Below are 19,641 nucleotides of genomic sequence, written 5' to 3' on the forward strand. Positions count from 1 at the left end.
TCTGTGGTCAAGACAGACCATCACTCTCTCAAGTATATCTTTACTCAGCCAGTCATGAACGCTTGACAAGCACGCTGGGTTGAGTTTTTGGCCAACTTTCACATGACCATTGAGTACATACCAGGACTACGCAATGTAGTTGCAGATGCTCTCAGCAGGTTACCTCTAGCATCAGCCATGGTAATCTCTACATTATCTGTGGATGTTCCAAATTCATTCAAAGGAAAGTATTTCAATGATAAAGACTTCGGCACCGCAGTATAGGTTCTTTCCAAAGATCAACCTTCGACTTCCGAACAGAAGATTTTCTCATCCTATTCTTATACGGACGACCTTCTGTATTATCAAGATCGCGTCTGTGTACCACATGACAAGGATGTTCGACGTCTTTTGTTAAAAGAGCATCATGTAGTTCCTTATGCTGCCCATCCAGGCATCAATAAGACTTATCGGTTACTCAGTGCAACATACTACTGGCCTCAGATGAAAAGCGATGTCATCAAAATGGTTACATCTTGCTTATCATGTCAACAAATGAAAGCAAGTCGACGACTTCCAACAGGACTTCTTCAGCCTCTTCCAATTCCAACTGAAAGGTGGGAAAGTATTTCCATGGATTTCATTACAACACTACCACGATCCTCCAGAGGTAACACTCAGATTATGGTAATTGTTGATCGCTTGTCCAAATTGGCACACTTTGTTGCTTGCAAAAGCAGTGCACACGCCCCGGACATAGCCAAACTCTTTATACAACACATCTTTCAACACCATGGATTACCCAAGAATATCATATCCGACAGAGATCCTAAGTTTACCAGTCACTTCTGGATTTCACTGTTCGAATCTTTGGGTACAACTCTACTGTTCAGTTCAGCTTACCACCCAGAATCAGATGGCCAGACTGAAAGAGTCAACCAAGTTCTGGAAGAAATGCTTCGACATTATGTTCAGTCACGCCTCGCAGCTTGGGAAGAGTATCTACCACTCCTTGAGTTTGCTTATAATAACTCTTTCCATAGTGCCATCAGCATGACTCCATTCCAAGCAGCTTATGGACACACTCCGATTGTACCAACAAATTTTGTACTTCAACATCGAGTGGCCCTAGCTGATCAACTGGTTCAAGAAATGCAAGACATTCTACTGCAAGTCAGGGATCATATGCGAAAAGCGCAAGAGCAGTATCAACGGTCTGCCAACAAACATAGACGTCACCTGGAATTTAACACTGGTGACATGGTGCTATTATTTGTAGCCCCACATCGCTATAAGTCTGTGTTTCCTAAGTTGCGACCAAGATACTATGGACATTTCCGGATCGTCAAGAAGAATTCACCTTTAAGTTATAAATTGGAATTACCACCATCATGGGGTAAAATCCATCCAACATTTCATATTTCTTGGCTAAAGACGTACATTCCAGGCAATGAAGCAGTTCCTCCTGCAGGTGATTATGTCCCAGAAATCGAAGACGATTATGTTCTCCTTATTCCTGAGCGTATTCTGGACCATCGACAGCGAGAGACTCCACATCGACTTATCACGGAATTCCTTGTTCTTTGGCGAGATCTGGACAACTCCGACGCTACTTGGCAGTCTGATGAAGACTTACAGCAGTACCCTGATCTTTTACAGCAGTATTTTCAGCATCTACCGTGATATTTTCTACATCAGTTCATTATCTCCACCAGGGTCTTCTTTTGAGTGGGAGGGGATGTCACGATCTGTGACGTATTCCTTTCTCTTTCTAGACTTATGGATGGTTTAATGAATGGACACTTGTGGAAGGGTATGCCCTTTCGACAGGACACTTGCCCTTTCGACGGGACACTTCCTAATGAGGCATAACCCTTCACAAGAGACATTCTAATGAAGAGACATTCCTATTGTAATGTACCCTCTTATCAAGATTTACACCCTTCACAAGGGGTACACACCTCTTCATGCACATACCCTTTGGAGTACACACCTTTTCATGTGTGACTCTTCACTCTCTATATAAGAGAGGCCCAATTGTATGGATGACACAATCACATCCACCCTACAGATATTCAAGCAATACAGTTATTCCTTGTTCTCTGCTATCTCAGTCTCTTTTCTGTTCCTTAGCACATTTCTAAATATAGTAAATCTAGGATTTCTTACATATGTCATGGATCTCAATCAGGGAAACCTGTCGTCCGTGTATCTTGTAAGCCAACATGACAAGGTCGATCGCAAAGGCGTGGCCTCCCTCCATCGTGAGCCAAGCCACCATCCCCCACGTGAAATCCATGCTCATCCTCTGCATGCTAGCAACAATGCTAAGGGCCGCCAACCAAATCCGTTGTGCAGCGAGGCAGCCCGAAAGATAGTGTGGGATGGTCTCCAAAACTCCATCCCCATAACCAGTGCATCTGCCATCAATCTGCATCTGCTCTAGCCAGGGGCCGATGGGCAGACCCCCATGCGCCAACAGTCAAAAAAAGTAAGAAATCTTTCGCGGGTGCAAACTTGTCCAGAGGCGGGGCCAAAAGCAACCTGCTCTAGCCAGTGGCGCTCCCTCAAAGGGAACCATGCTGCTGCCTCCAGCTGTAGACAATGCCCGATGCGAGTGGTATACGAGAAGAAGGAGACCTCCTCTATCCGGTCCGAGTGCCCTATGCGGGTGGGCCAAAACCACTCCCCTAGGTCTCACTAAATGTCACATAAGGGTCTGCCCTCCCAAATCCAAAGGCACCACACCGCTCCCTCTTGGGTCAATAAGATGATGGAGGGCTCAATCTACCAAGTCCTGCCCAAGCAACCCACAATCCTGACCCTCTGACACTCCAGGTCCTCTAGGTCCACCTCTGTCCCCTCCTTCATCTCTATCTCGTCCTGCAATGAGCCTCCCGGTCCCACCCGATAGAAACGAGACTTGGGGGGACCAAGAGACTCTAGAAAAAATTGTCTTGCCAATCTCTGCCACTCCAGGTTCTCTAGGTCCACCTCTGTCCCCTCCTCCATCTCTATCTCATCCTGCAATGAGCCTCCCGGTCCCACCTGATAGACACGAGACTGGGGGGAACCAAGAGACTCTAGAAAAAATTGTCCTGCCAACCGGTGCCATACTTTGTATAGACTCCGCATCAACGGAGAGCCCTTTCTGATCAATGGAGCCCCGGAGAAGATCCACCTGTAGGACTGCTGTCATTGCCCCCCAGTGCGAGGCATGTTCCCAAGAAGCCCCCGTTGGAGTAGGAGCTTCCAGGGTTCCGCACCCGAAGTAAGGCCTCTCACAACCACCTTGCACAAGAGGGCTCTCCTTTGCATCTCACCGACCAAAGGAAGTTTCGTACTAGGCGCCGTAGCTGCCCCATGCAGCCCCGATGAAAACACCAACATGAGGCGATGTACCAAGCTGTGGCTAGGAATACCTGGTTCACCACTAGTGCACGACCCGCAAGCGAGAGTTTGGCAGAGCTCCAGTATAAGAGCTTCCACTTAACACTCTCGAGGATCAGGCTGAACTGTTGCTCTGCCGAAATGTCAATGCCTACCTGGCAGCCCAAGTAACGCGTCGTCACTCCTCTCGGGATCCAACAAAAGCCAAAATCAGCTCCCCAATCACGAGCCTCCTGGTGTCCTCCGAGTTTGTGAAGAAACCAATGGGTTTGGTCCAATTTATGCGAGCTTCGGAAGCCTCACAATAAATGGCTAGGGCCCCTCTGACCCTCTCCAGGCTAGCCGCAGAGCCATCCACAGAGAGCATTGTGTCATTTGCGAACTTGGAGTCAAGAAGCTCCTCCTCCTGCCTGATCGGGAGCCGCATCCCTGTAATACCAATAGCCTAGGATCGCAGAAAGTAGCCTAAGGCCTCTGCCATGAAAAGGAAATGATAAGGGGCCAACGGGCAACCCTGGCTCATTGAGCGGGAGAGAGGGAAGGCCTCGCATGTGTGGCCCCCAATACTCATCTCGCTAGAGCTGCCTGCATAGAGAGCTAATACCCCTCTGATCCATCTCTCAAAGAAACCGAGCCTCTGCATGATCCCCTCCAAGAAGGACCACTCCACCCTGTAATATGCCTTCTTGAAATCGAGAAGAACAACGGCAAGCGGTTGCTCCTCTTCCCTGGCCCAGTCCACTGCCTCCTAGAAAGTGAAGATGTTATCCAAGATGCTGCACTCCTGGGCAAAACCAATCTGCGACTCATGAATGATATCTGGGAGGTGGGGTCTCAGACGTAGACTCGAGACCTTAGCCAAGATCTTATAAGCTGTGTCAAGAAGGGTAGTCGGCCTCCACTGTCGAATGTTTGATCTGTCACCCCCCTTCGGAAGCAGGCATATCCAACCTCTGCTCAAGGAGTGTCGGAACTGGCCTGGAAGAACTGTCGGGTCATCCTTATCTCCCTGCTGGACCCACCTGGCCCGGGAAGAATGGTATGAGAACTCTGCTCTGCGAACCTCCAAATCCTGTAGCTCCAAGCGTGCACACTCCAAGCGATCCATAAGCCACTAGGATCTCGCATCCTACTCCCTGAGTCTCTCGATAGATGCAAGGTCTCTGCAAAGGGCTCTCTCCCGCTCCTGAAGAGCCACTCTTCGTCTGAGGGCCTAACTCTGGAGCTCCCTACTGCTACGCTAAATCCTCTCAGCCACCCAAGCTGCCCATCCCTCCTCGGGGCCTGACTCTAGAGCTCCCTACTGCTACGCTAAAACCTCTCAGCCACCCAAGCCGCCCATCCCTCCTCGAGTCTGCTCTCAGGTTGTCTCTAGAGATCTGCTATCAATTATTGAACGTTCGCCTCCTGGAAGAGAACATCTACTATACGAAGCCCTTTTTGGGGGAGTCCGCGACAGGGCTGCTCCAAGTGCAAAACCGCTGGAGAATGGTCGAACATCGTAGTGCTTGCTAAAATGCCAGTGGAGCCACCGCGGAGTAGAGCCAATCCCGAATATAGAATCTATCCAGATGCTCCAGTAGCCCATCCTGCCTCCTCTGGCCAAAGGAGTGGCACAGGCTGCCCGGAGTCCTAGAAAACTCATGCTCTCACCAAGGGTCCCTACCATGGATCGCAAAGATGAATTGCTCCCAAGTACTCTCCCCTGCTGGCATCTCTGCAAAAGAGGCTCCTCCCTACTTATCCTTCAAAAACTCAAGATTATTGAAGTCCCCTCCAACAATCCATGACTCCACCTCTGGGAGGGAATCCATGAGCTGTGGCCAAAAAGCCAGGCGGTGCTGTTTGCGAGTGGGTGCATACATGCTCAAGACACCTATCTGAGCCTCTCCCACCTAAAGGCCCATCCACACTGCATGGCCTGGAATGAGCTCGCCCTACGCAAAAATGTATGCGGCTACCACCTAGGATGCAGACCCCTCCGCTCCTGCCAACTGCTGGCGACTAAACCTCTGGGCCACTCCCAAGGAGAAGACAGTGACGGCGTGTGATGTCTACTGCAGAAAACATGTGCTCCAAAATCAAGAGAAAGTCAACTTGTCCACCTACTAGAGCCCGCTGCAGTTCCTGACAGAGAATCAAGTACTGTGGTTAACTACGTGCATGGTCATGAAGGCCATGCACATTCCAGCTCACCACGATCAAACTCATGGGGAGGGGGCGGCAGTGAACAAGGCTCGCCTGTGTGTGGGAGAAACCTGACTTTAGCGACTTCGCAGAAGTTTGGAGGGAGAGTAATCTGTGTCCGTGCACCGACCGAACACTGTCGCCACTGGCTCAATCCCTACCTTGCGTGCCCAGTACTACATGAAGGAGACATCTATGCTGAAGAGGTTAGTGCACTACTGAAGGGTCCAATGGTGAGCCTGTGAGAGAACCATCTCCGCTGGCAGGCGGAGCACTACTACAACCAAGCCTAATACTATCCCCTAGGAAGGGTGCTGCCGTGGAGGTGCCTGCGTCCTCTGAGGCTCCTTCTCAAAGCTCGAAGGGGGATGGGCCCTCGAACTATGGGCCCTGATGCTCTGGGAGTCTCCGGTGCCAGCTCTGGCTGCGGTGGGCGGTTCTGCGGTGGATGAGAATTCTCTTCTCCATAGGGGCTTGGGGGAAGTCTTCAGGTTGATGTCTCCCTCTCCGGATCACGTGATACCTATGGGCCTCCAATCGGATGTCCCCTTGACTCCATAGCTGTCTATGCTCACCTCTTATGGTTGGCACGGTGTCGTTGATTCTTTTTGGCCCACTTGCTCCTTTTCTTTTTCCCCACCTTAGTCCATCTACCCTCCGAAGGTTCTACCCAGGGGGTTTGTGACTCTTGCTGTTGTCTTTGAGACTCCTGCTGTGTCGCCTAGGTGGCCTCCAAGTCCCCTCTCCTCTCATGTCGCTATGTTGTTTCTCTATCTCCTAGGGGGATGGATGAGTCCGGTGCTAGCCTCGTGTGCAATCTCGAGCTAAGTGCCCCATCTATCTACATCTCAAACACTGGCCTGGTAAACCTGAAACCTCCAGTCGCAGACGAAGAGCACCCCAAGTCTAAGTCGAGGAACCCCATCATTTGTCACCACTGCCTCCTCCGACTCTGCCAGGTACTCCAAATTTGTGCCAAACACTCGTCCAATGGAAGAAAGGATGGACTTATATTCCCTCGGAAGTCCCGGGAAGTGGAGGAGCGAGGAACATGGTGAGGGGAGTCCATGTCCTCCACCATGAAGCCATGATACAAAGGGATGAGGTAAACCAAATGGGGTCCCAGGAGGATAGGGCTATGCTCCACAAGAGTCAGAGCGGTATCCGGGGAGCCTAGCTGGGGAAGGAAAACACCGCTCCCAAAGCTCTTCCACTAGCAAGCTCTCAAACTTGGAAGGACCGTGAACTGCACAAAGGGAGCTGCCACGCTAAAAAGCAAACCACCAAGAATCTTTGGCGCTTTCCGTGAACTCGGAAAGCGCTTCAGCTCTTCTTCTTATTGAGGGGGCTGGCCAAACTAATGGAAGAAAGCTTGAGCTGGACGTACAATGCCAGCCCCTAGACCATAAGCTACCTACACGAGCTGCCTTAAGCCTCTTTTGGTCGATGAAGATGCGTCTTGGAATTGGTGAGGGCCAAAAGGAGGGCTGAAAGACCCACCATGTGTTGTCCTATTCAACAACAGCATCTCGTGAGCCAAATGGCGAGCTGCAAGGCAGTAGAGTGCGTGATGTACACGAAGGGGCAGCAGGCTGGGAGAAGATCTCGACAGCAGAAATCGTGTTGCTCTTGGCTGCGGCCATATTGTAGCTATGGTGGCTGACAACCGTACAGTGGCCACAGCCCATACGGTGGGCTGTGACAGAAGTAGAAACGAGGAGGAGGGTCGCAATAGCAATACGCCCCCTCTAGTCGCGCATTCACGCACTCAGCACCGTCACAGACAAGGCGGAATACGCAGGAGCCCGCGAGGGTTTGAACGGAGAGGTTGGAAGAGGGGGGAGGTGCAGTGGAGAAGCACTTCGCAAGTACGGCTCCCAGGATCTCTTCTAGAGAAGAATGTTAGACAGCATGCACCGTAGAGTCTGGAGAGGCTCCCTAGTGCTATGGCAGGTGCTTCACCAAAGATACCCACCTAGCACTTAATACAAAGCAAATCGGATGCCTGAAGGAAATAGCAGGCAACAACCTGGCTATACATCCTTTCGTTGGCGCATCTCTCTACTCAAAAAGCTTATCATCTTTTGCTTCCACAGCCCTGTATTCAACAATCTTCACAAGCCTCTTGCTTGATGGAAGGCTTGTCTTCGATGCATTTGGAGTAGCCTTATGAAAGACCCCTTAGTTGTACAAAGGCGGGAGAATTTATGTAATCGGGAAGAAATGACTCCATATTTTGCCAAATCAGAAATGTTTGAGTCAATGTGAGGCTTTTTTATAATGTGTAAACCACAATATTCAGGTTGTTCACGTTTATCATATATATCAACCTCTAATCCTACAGAAGATTGAGAATGTCTAAGATCTAAGAAAGCACAAGAATCCCCTCTTGAAGTGCAGTTCAGTTCACAAAAGTCACAAGGATAGATTCCTTTTCCAAAAGCACAAGCGTCTTTTTACATAAAGTCTTGAAAGTCAGGAACATAGGAACATCTAGTACAAATAAATCATCTATAAAACGCCTAACTTGGCTCAGCTTGTCTAAAATGATAGGGCAGGTATTGATAGAAATAAGACGTTGCATAAACTCAAATTCAAAAGTGAAAAGATAAAAGTTTGCTAAAAAGACAGCACAATTAGTGCCCATGGGGATTCCTATAATTTGTTGAAACAAAGAATCACCTACTGTGATGTAAAGATATCTAAAAGAAAAAGTCATTGCAATACTCCTTCTTAAATGTATTGTGCAGGTTGAAGTGACATATGCGCACAGAGTAAGAACATATGCATGGATGTATTTTGTGAAGACAAAATATATTCTCGAGAAAGCTCCAAGAAGGTGGAAATTCAAACCAGCAACCTTGTAGAAAATCAGTCAGAATAATGCTAAGTCATAACTTCATGAATTGAGCTTGTTCTTGGACCTTATCTAGGTCAAACAAATCAAGAATGCAGTCTCATCCTTACAACTCAATACACAAAATGTAATATGTGTTTGAGTTTTTGGTTGGTTGAAGGGGAAGTGGAAGAAAGGGAAAGAAGAGACGGGCATGCAAGTTTGAAACTAACAAGGATTTTAATTGAGAAAGCAATGATTGAGAGTACGAACCGACAATGGCCGTAAGATGTTACTAGCAACATAAGATGGCACTGTGAGTACAACAACTTTAGTCAAAATGGACTTTAGCCCCTCGGGAGTCAGGTACATCAATTCATATCCACCACTCGAACTCCTTTGAATGGACTGGAGCTGCCAGTTGAGCTTAACATTGCTGCCTAACCTGAGAAATGCACAGAAAACAAGATATAAACAATGGTAGTAGAAATTCTAGAGTGAGAAAGAGAAAAAGAAAAGGAACCACATGCCAAGGGAGGCATTGCACTTAAATCCAGACTTACTTTTCTGCGATCGCCTGAGGTAAGGTTGTTAATCCCCTACGAAATGATCCTACAGTTTGCCCCTTTGGCTTTGGTAGCCTCCTGCACAAAAATCCTGGCCAGGTCAAAAGCGTCTCATAGCTTGTCTTGATCACTGCACGACCCAAAGACCCAACCAACTTTAGAGAGTAAGGATACCACTGTAATAAACAGCACAAAGTCCATGCTAGCATTCGTGTGCATCACTCATACAATATAAACCTACATTAAAAAGTGTTTTTCTTAACAGCTATGGGCTAGAACCTTGCTTTCCTTCCCCCAAAAGAAAAAACAAAAACCAATGAGGATTAATCAAGATATCTCATTCACACTTCATTTTGAACTCATGCACCAGCAACCATTGATGCAAAGTGATCCCATTGCCATTCCTTGTAGCATCCTTACAAACATGGAACATCAGCAAACCAATCATAGTTACCAGGGAACGCCGTTCCGCCTTCTTGGAACATGGGAACGCCGTTCCCTGAAGGCATACTACACGGGAACGTCCCGGAATGTCCAGGAACGTTCCCGGATGAGGGAACTCCATGGGAACGTTCCCAAATGGCGTTCCCAAACCGCGTTCCGGCCTCTGACAGGTCACAAGAGTGGTAAAAGTCACTTAGTTGCTGTTTTTGGCCATAGTTTGCTGCTCCTACTTGCTCCAACCACTCAGCCCCTCCTCTCACCCACTCAGCCCCCTTGCAAGCCCCCATTTTATTTGAATATTTTGGTATGTTTCCATGTGATTTGATGACGTGGCGTTCCTGTTCCGGTTCCCCCATTCCCTCTTCATGATGACAAGGTTGAAAACCATAAGCTCTATCTCACATAGCCAGGACTAGATACTATGGCATCCCCACCGATGTCATCAGCCCCCAAAGATAGGTGTAGACCATAGTATAAGCAAATGCTCTCACACATGCATACCCATGCACCCATGCACTTGAGCATCCATCTACACAAAAGTCTTTGTACCGGGTTTCTATAAGCACTCCGGAGGTGAAGGACAGACTTATCTGTAACAAAGGCTAGCACTAGAGGAGAAGGCTAATCAAAAGCAGTCCACATTCTCTTCAAGTCCAAACCTAGTGCAATACTCTAATTCAGTTAACCATCTGTTTTGAAGTAGTCATATGAATTAAACATGGACAGGCTCAAACATTCTTAGTGCACTACGGTCAATTTAGCAAACCGTCAGTTCTGACATGCACATTCTTACACACACCAATCAATTTGTCTGTGTCTATTTGAACCACAGCAGCAAACCAAACTCACTGTATAGGAAATCTATACAGACTGCAACTGTAGGAGCATGTCTAAATCAGTCAAAATACGTTTAGCCATTTGCTAGTTAAAATTATCTTTCCAAAACACCTTATTTCTATGTCAACACAACCATGAGGAATGCCTTGTACATGAAATAAAAAATGAACATGAACATACGGGTCTCTTGGTGGAGCAGGATTCTTCTTCTTCTCCATCATCACCTTGAAAGTTCCTCCAATAATACTACCACCTGTCTCTTCTAGCTTCCAAACTCTTCCAAAAGCAGCTTTCATGCTCAACTTCGCAGGATTTCCAGCATACACACCTGCAAGGACCCTAAAACGTTGTGATAGGAGAGAAAACAAGATGATTAAGAGCGACCCCTACACAACAATGACTTTACCTGAACAAAATGGCTCAATCAATCTTTCAAAGACCTCTGAGCCAAGATTGCGGCGGACAAACTCCTCGACAGATTCCTCATACCCCTATCATTGTTTCCATGTCAAGGAAGAAGACAAAAAAATTAGTATGAACTTGAAAAGCTTATGCTACTCATTCAGAAACCTATGCATATCAACTTAACTACTGATATATTGTGCCACAATCACAACCAGTCACTTACTGGTGGAGAAGGGCGTAGCCCAAGCGCACCCAAACCAGCTCTTAACTTCCCTTGAATACTCATCAGATCAAAAAAAGGAAAGTCTGCAGGCCCTGCAGGCACTGGTCTCAGTTTGCCTTGCCAATACACGAAACGTGGAGCATCCGGATCTCCAAGCACTAACTCATCCTTCAAGCCACTATCCACCTGTTTCCACATTCGAAGCCAACTGACCATTACAATATTACTTATGAGTACTAAATGTCTGGTTAATAGCTTACTCACCAGCAATGCCTTACTAAGAAACTTCCCAACGAGCTATGCAGAACGAATAAGAAAAGATACGTAGCCATTATCAACCGATAAAATGTAAAGCAGCCAATTTATTACCATATGCAGCTCTGATTGCAGGTTGCATACAATAAATTCAACTAAGCTTCCTTCATGAGAGTACAACTATTTTAGTTGTTCCCCCAAGTGCACCCCCCAACCTCTCATGCCCTTGTTGTTTCTGCTACCCTCGAGTTTTCCCACTCACTTCTTGTCTTTCACCATCCCCCCTTCACTCACCCTTAATTCGATCACTGCTACCTCATTTTCCCCATCATGGCCCTCAGCACTGCTTTCCCTTGCTCTCTCCCCATTCTTGGCTTCCTCTCTTATTTCTGTGTCATCTAGTTTTATAGATATATGCCTTAATAAGACTAGAATATATCCAATCATACAAGAAGAGAGTTTGTAAGTGACTTTATAGTGGGAACCAATTTTGAAAAGTATATACTGCTGCTGGTGGTGTTTCTGATCTTCTGTACCTATCGTACAGTACTGCCGGTGCTCCTGATCAGCAGCTGTACCTATCATACAGCAATGCCGCACTGTACAGTCCTTTGCTGGTCCCATTTAGCTGCAATCTCCTCCAGTACCCGCAGCTGCTGCTGGCACTCCTGATCTGTTGTACCTATGGCACAGTCCTGTCACACTGTGCAGTCCTTTTTCTGGTCCAATTGAGTTGCACATTGCTCCAGATCATGTGCCCTAACCAAGGGTCTAGTGCCAGCAGTTGACGCTGGCCTGGGTGGAGGCTGTCCTAAATACAATTCAACAAAGAAGATTGTGCTGCCCATGTGGCAGCCAATCTGCTGCCCACATGGCAGCTCTCATTCTACCCTCTCTGTCCCATCTCACACTGTATGTCATCCTCCCCATGTTCTCCTCATATGGAGACTAACAGTTGGGAGGTGACCCTAGCATTCATGGTCTTCATATTGTTGCTTGATCTCCAAGCAAGCCAAGTACCTTCTTGAGGTACTCCCGGAAGGATATCTGTGAGTTTTGGAGCCAACACTTCAATCAGTGTCAGTCACAAACTCATCTTCCATCTCAAAGTTGTCCTTTCCATCCTTGCCCTCCGTGATGGCAGCCTTGTCCTCGCATGCTCAGAGCAACCCGTGCTATCCTTTTCATCTACCAAGGAACCTGGATCTTCTAATCATTGCCCAAAATCGGACATGAGCACTACCACACCGGGATCCATGCTACCAACCAAGGCACTACTGAGTGTAGTCACCAACAATAACTCCCCTTTTACAGAACAGCTGATTACTTGGCAGAATCATCTTCCTTGGACTGGTCCTCCTTTTCATCACCCTTCTTCTCTAAACAACCTCTTCCCATTTGTCCAGTCATATCACAAAAGTAGCATTTCTTCTTCTTTCCCCATTGGAAGTGTCTCCGTCCTTAAAGTGTCCTAGCCTTTCTTCTTAAGCTTGCCTTTCTCTTCCTTGCTCTTACCTTCGCCTTTAGTGACAATGTTGCATTCTCGTACAATTTCTACTTTGCTTCCTCCTAGGACAACAAGGGACCAAGCTCTTCGAATGTCGACCAATTCAATCACTCTCCAACTATCAGGGTTGTCACTAACACATTGAAGCCATTGGACGAGTATGAGAGTGGGCAACTCACCTTCTAACCTACAACGGCCAGTTGATCTATTAAAACTAAAACGTTGACCAGATGCTCAGTTACCAAGTCACCTTCCTCCATCTTCAACATGAACAACTACTTTTGAAGCATCAATTCACCATCTCGTACAAGTCTCGTAGAATCGTCCAAGCCTCAAACACAATTTCCAGCAGCTGAATGTGCGAAAGCATTGAATCTGCAGTGGTCCCAATGATCATTGAAAGCGCCTCAGTATCACTAAGCACCCAATCTCTGATATCTACTGGATCTGCTGCTTTGACTACACTACATATCGCATCCTTTTGATCTGCAGGCTCCATACCATGTCAGATAATCCACACAACGGAAATGTGTAAAGTGCATGATGTATGCAATGCAAGAATCTAAAGAAAAAGAGGGAACTCCGTAATCCAACTATAAACAATATCTGTGCACAAGAAACAACTCACAAGCACTTAGATCTCGAGCAAAAGACAGCAGAAAACAGCCCAAAATTAGAGATGTATTGCCCAAAATGGAGCCAAGAACCTCTTACAAATAGCTCCCACAAAGATCTGTCACCATGCACCTTGGATGCTCTGTGGTGAGCACATGTACTGCTCCTAACTCTGCCCTGGCGCTCCTCGGTGAGCTTCAGTGACCTTCTGCAACTGTGAGCTCATCAGGCTGCACCTTCTTGCACACTTGTGCTCTCCTACATGCTTTAGGTTTGCACCAAGGTATGCCAAAATGGATGAAGGCTACTTCACTCTCTGAATGTTTGAGTAGCTCCCACAAAGATCTGTCACCATGCACCTTGGATGCTCTGTGGTGAGCATATATACTTCTCCTAACGCTGCCCTGATGCTCCTCAGGTTGCGTGCTCCTCAGTGAGCTTCAGTGACCTTCTGCAACTGCGAGCTCTTCAGGCTGCACCCTCCTGCACACTTGTGCTCTCCTACATGCTTTAGGTTTGCACCAAGGTATGCCAAAATGGATAAGGGGTACTGCACTCTCTGAACTGTTTGAATGCCCCTATAGGAGCTCAAAACTCCAATAGACTGGCCAGTTTGTAAAATCACACACTAGGGCAGGGTCTGCCATTTAGAATTTAGAGGACTTATAAAGCACGCAGTAGCTCACAGACTTGGAGATGACTCTTCACACAAAATATAAAGCTTTATAAAAGAGAGCAGTCGATACTACTGAAGAAGGACTAGCTGACCTCCACGCATCGCTACTGGGCTTGTTGTGGAGGTTTACAAGTGAATAGACTGGCCACAAAGGCTCACAACCAAACTCAGCTGCAGTCACAAAGACTTATGACAAAACAGTTATCAAGAGGCCAAAACACAGCCTGGTTCAACTTCCCCCACAGGCAAAAACTGTTGAGATGAGCCACAAAGGATTCAGGGAAGATCATTGCGACATACGCTGCATAGAGCTACGTAGAGATGCTCTGTAGAACGTTGTAGATGATGCCAGCAATGCGTAAAGCCCTCCAGCCAACCCGAGATGTCGCTAGCAGCCTGAACCGATTGGAGAAGCCCTCAACAAGCCAAGACCCGCATCTTGGTTACTGCACAGAGAGCTAGCCTCTGACTCTCATGGGAGACAAGCTAAGAGTTCAGGAAGATAAGGAGAAGCCACTACATACTGCCACCTCGAATAACCACGTCCGGCCATGCATGCAAGAATGCCAAGTGTCCAGAATTGCCAACCACTCTGTCACCTTAACATACCATGAATGGTTACTCAAACCCTGTAGTTCTAACAACCTCCCTTAAACTGAGCGGGGAGAAGCAACACTCGCAAACCAAAAACACTATCTACCAAAACCAGTCTGCTAAAGAACATTCAGAAACCAAAAACTACTGTCATCTGTCCAAGGAGAATATCTCAATCGATGTGATGCTTCAAAAAGCATAGTCTTCATCCACGTCGATTACAAGAGGTGTTTCTTGAGCTAAACCTGCGTACTGATTTTCTTAATCTCTGTCCACTAAACAAGCCTTCGAGCTGCTAGCTTCTTTACTCCTAACATCATAGGCTTTCTTATAGCAGTTCTTTTCCTCGTGGCATTCACGCCACAATAGTCACAGATGACTAATACTTTCTTGCCACTGTCTTTGCTCTTTCGCTTGCCTTTAACTGCATATGCATGATCTCCTGTGTCTGTAGCATTTAACTCTACCCTTGTCTCTTGACTTAAAAGCATAGCAACAATATCATGAAAGCTCAGTGCATCAAATTTCAACTGTAAAATAGCAACTATTTTGTTAAACCTCGGTGGAAGACTTGTGAGGAGTATTGCATGATCTCCTGTGTCTGTAGCATTTAACTCTACCCTTCTCTCTTCACTTAAAAGCATGGCAACAATATCATGAAAGCTCAATGCATTAGATTTCAACACTAAAATAGTAACTATTTCATTAAACCTCGGTGGAAGACTTGTGAGGAGTATTGCCTTTGCATCATCATCTTCGACTCGTACTCCTAATGCCTGCAATTGCTTCACAATGGATTGCATTTTGTTGAGATGCGTACCCAAAGATTCTCCATCACCCATTTGAAGTGCGAACAGTTTCTGTTTTAACATTATCTTTCAATTCTTGACTTTGATTCGAACAAAGCTTCTAATATATTGCAGTTTTGTGCAGCTGCCTTTGTAATATCCACATGGTGGGAAAAACAACACCCAGAGCTCAATCTAGAAGACCTAAGGCTTTTTCATTCTTTAAATCCCATGCCTGTATTTTTTCCACCCTCTGATTGTTAGCAGGTTTCTTCTCTATACCGGAAACAACTTCCGACAAACCCTTTTCCATGAGGAGGAGACGGGCAAAGAGTTGCCAGGAAGGAAAATTCCTCCCATCAAATCTTACTATAGACGTTTCCAGGAGACCAGATTTGGATGACAATTTGAACCAACTATTCATGACTAAATTCTGATCACAGACTCCAGGAAAGATGGCTCTGATACCAATTGTTGGAATTTAGATGACTTAGAAAGCACGCAGTAGCTCACAGACTTGGAAACAAGTCTTCACATAAAATATAAAACTTTCGAACTCAGACAGTAAACACAACCAGCAAATCGATACTACTGAAGGACTGGCTGATCTCCACGTATCCCTACTGGGCTTGTTGTGCAGGCTTACAAGTGTATAGACTGGCCACACAGGCTCACAACCAAACTCAGCTGCAGTCACAAAAACTTACGACGAAACAGTGATCAAGAGGCCAAAACACAGCCTAACTCAACTTCTGCCATATAGGCAAAAACTTTCAAGATGAGCCACTGAGGCTTCAGGAAGATCATTGCGACAGATGCTGCATAGAGCTGTATAGAGATGCTCTCTAGAACGTTGTAGATTACACCAGCAATGCGTAGAACCCTCCAGCCAATCCCGAGATGTCGCCAACAGCATGAACCAATTGGAGAAGACCTCAACGAGCCACGGACCACCTCTGGGTTACTGCACAGATAGCTAGCCTCCGACTCTCATGGGAGACAAGCCAAGATATCCAGAAGAGAAGGAGAAGCCACTACATACTGCCACCTCAAATAACCATGTCTGGCCATGCATGCAAGAACGCCGACTGTCCAGAATTGCCAACCACTCTGTCACATTAGCACCCCACGAATCAAAACCTAACACTGCCGACGCAGTCTGTTATCAGCAGTGTCTAGAATTTCTAACCACTCTGTCACCTTAGTAACCCACGAATGTTTATTCAAACCCTATAGTTCTAACACCCTCCCTTAAACTGAGTGGGGAGAAGCAACACTCACAAACCAAAAACACTGACTACCAAAAGTACTGTCTGCTAAAGAAACATTCACAAACCAAATATCTCAATTGATGTGATGCTTCCAAAAGCATAGTCTTCATTCACGTCAATTACAAGAGGTGTTTCTTGCACTAAACCTGTGTACTGATTTTCTTGATCTCTGTCCACTAAACAAGCCTTTGAGCTGCTATCTTTTTTACTCTTAACATCGTAGGCATTCTTATTACAGTTCTTCTCCTCGTGGCCTTCATGACCACAATAGTCACAGATGACCAATACTTTCTTGCCACTGTCTTTGCTCTTTCTCTTGCCTTTAACTGCATACGCATGATCTCCTGTGTCTGTAGCAATTGACTCTTCCCTTCTCTCTTCACTTAAAAGCATGGCAACAAAATTATATCATGCCTGCATTTTCTGCAACCCCTGATTGTTAGCAGGTTTCTTCTCTATACTGGAAACAACTCCCCACAAACCCTTTTCCATGAGAAGGAGACGGACAAAGAGTTGCCAGGAAGGAAAATTCCTCCCATCAAATCTTATTATAGACGTTTCTGGGAGATTTGGACGAGGATTTGAACCAACTATCCATGACAAAATTCTGATCACAGACTCGAGGAAAGATGGCTAATTGTTGGAATTTAGAGGACTTAGAAAGCACGCAGTAGCTCACAGAATTGGAGACGAGTCTTCACATAAAATATAAAACTTGAAGAAAGAGAACTCAAGACAGTAAACAAATCGAGCAAGTCAATACTACTGAAGGACTGACTGACCTCCACTCCCTACTGGGCTTGTTGTGGAGGTTTACAAGAGTATGGACTAACCACAAAGGCTTACAACCAAATTCAGCTGCAGTCACAAAGACTTACGATGACACTGTGATCAAGAGGCCAAGAGGTCTAGGCATAGACAATTTTCAATACGTCCCCATGGAGAAGAACCTTTCATAGACCATGAAGAAAACAGTATTGGTACAGGTGCCCCCCCTACCTGTCATACAGCTCCCTAATGCCCCTTTCCTCGTTTCTGTTACAGTCCCTCTCTCACCTACCATACAACCCTTAAAAGCCTCTTGAATCTGTACACTCCCCCCCTCATACCCGCTTTGCTATCCTCCAATTCCCCCCTCTAATCTACCCTCAAACCACCCCTCCTGCGTAATTCACTCTATCCAAGCGCAAGGGCTGGGTGGTGCATGAGCTGCCCGTCCCAATTTTCGCAAAAACCAAACTGATTTTGAGGCTGTAGTTAAAAAAAGTAGAACTTCCAAACTTTAAGCAAAAGTCTAGAGATTTTATTTTCCCTGTCAACTGACCATCCTAAATCTTTTGCCTTCTACACTAAAGCCACTCCATGCATATAGAGAACATAGCAATTATTGCTTCACTACAACATGGCTTTGTCAATTTTGCTCTAATATAACGATTCTTTCACTCTTGGGAAACCCCTAAACGTGATAGATCGAACGAGCAGAAAAGTGAATTTTCTGCGAACAAGCTCAATATTCTCGGGAGTCTTGGACATAATCATCTTGCTTGAAAAAAGATTTTCTACAACTCAATAACTAGCGTTTCAGTTTTATACTTTACACTACACGAACGAATGTATATTAGAAGAAATGCTTATAAGTTGGGCATAGGAAGTGTATTACACGGGAAAGTCAAAAGCTATTATGGCATCTTTGACCACTCGAATGCCTTTTTAATCATCGATTATCGTAAACAAAACTCAAATGCAAGTTACAGTAACAAAGTAAAAAGGTACATACCACCATTGTCAGCATTGGATCACTGGGTTGGAAGCTATTAGGCCCCTCCTCCCATAGATAATCACCTCTTTGCACTGTCGTAATGTTGCCCCCGACTCTGTCCCTCGCTTCGGTCACCAGAACATTATTAACAGCAGATGCGTGCTTTGTTGCTAGAGCTTGCGCGGTGCATAAGCCGGAGATGCCAGCCCCGACAATAACACAATCATAATACTCCTTCTTGTCGGTTCTATCAACCGTTGCGGGCGGAGGAGCAGTGGCCTGTTTGTCAAAGACCTGACAACAGTATGCCCTACGTTGATCTGTCCGCGAAACACCAGACGTCAGGGAGTCAGGGATGCGCTGACCCCACACAGGAGACCTGAGAGCAGAGATGTTGGGAATGCGGCTAAGGAGAGAAGAGGGTACAAGTGAAGCATGGGAAGCGGGGAGATAGAGCGAAGAAGAGGGGAGGAGAGCAGCGCCCACTTCCATGAGAGGAGGCTTTTGAAGGTGGCAACAAAGGAGAGAGAGGAAGGTCGACAAATACCGAGATGGGCTGTGAATGGGTAATGCGAATAGAGCGAGTGGTCAAATGTCTCAACAGTCGAAGGTTGCTATACACAGCAGCTACGCTTTCCCGAACAAAATTCAGATGTTTTCCAAGCTACTACAGATGATTTGCAAGCCTTGCAGCTTTTGCAGATTTCGAGGGAGCAAACCGTGCCACTGAGATCATTGGCGTCCAGAATAAAATGAAAATCCCGGAATCGGACAAGAATAGATAGAAACCGCTGATGCTGTGGATGGGTACTCAGACAAATGTGCAGCTGAAATGGAGCTTATGACCAAGGTGCATTTGTCTGTTTGGGATTGAAAAAACCGTTACTTGATGATGTGAGATTATGAGCTCAAATTTGGAATGCAGTATCAGAAGATCTACCAGCCTCGGTGCTTCAAGCAAGAAAAAATTGCAAGCATCAAAATGGAGTTGCAACTCCCCAAAGCTCGAAAAAACTTAGTAAATTTCTCATCAGAGATAAGAGGAGAGTGTAGAGAAGATGATAGAATCCACAAGTACTGCAGAACGCCACGCTGGGCGACACGTAAGATCTTTGTTGGCAATTTTAGAGATGGACAAAATCTCCTCCATTCAAGTGGATTCTAACACTTGGCCTTCCACAAGATAGACCACGGCCCGCACAGATATTCTCCGTCATCCAATCGGAAGCTTTCACTTGTGCTCTCCAAAAAAAATAATTGGCATCCTACAATCAAAAATCCGAATCATCAGTAAGCCCTATTATGGGAC

At 46.2% G+C, this 19,641-nt stretch overlaps 1 protein-coding gene across 1 annotated transcript in view; it reads right to left on the reverse strand.

The window, feature by feature from the left end:
* The window catches only part of LOC147891807 (Flavin containing amine oxidoreductase family), a 48,724-nt gene extending 29,339 nt beyond the window's left edge, over positions 1 to 19,385 (reverse strand). Inside the window, exons 1-6 of the mRNA XM_087388204.1 lie at positions 18,351 to 19,385; positions 10,868 to 11,053; positions 10,646 to 10,730; positions 10,420 to 10,567; positions 8,956 to 9,036; positions 8,666 to 8,837 (exon numbers count right to left, since the gene is read on the reverse strand). Of these exons, the coding sequence (XP_087244330.1) occupies positions 8,666 to 8,837; positions 8,956 to 9,036; positions 10,420 to 10,567; positions 10,646 to 10,730; positions 10,868 to 11,053; positions 18,351 to 18,824 (1,146 nt within the window). The 5' untranslated portion in view covers positions 18,825 to 19,385. The remainder of the gene's footprint in view (positions 1 to 8,665; positions 8,838 to 8,955; positions 9,037 to 10,419; positions 10,568 to 10,645; positions 10,731 to 10,867; positions 11,054 to 18,350) is intronic.
* Positions 19,386 to 19,641: the final 256 nt, after the last annotated feature.

Source organism: Dipteris shenzhenensis, chromosome 17, assembly GCF_047967505.1.
Source record: "Dipteris shenzhenensis isolate YYH24624 ecotype China chromosome 17, Dip_SZ_1.0, whole genome shotgun sequence".
NCBI lineage: Eukaryota > Viridiplantae > Streptophyta > Polypodiopsida > Gleicheniales > Dipteridaceae > Dipteris > Dipteris shenzhenensis.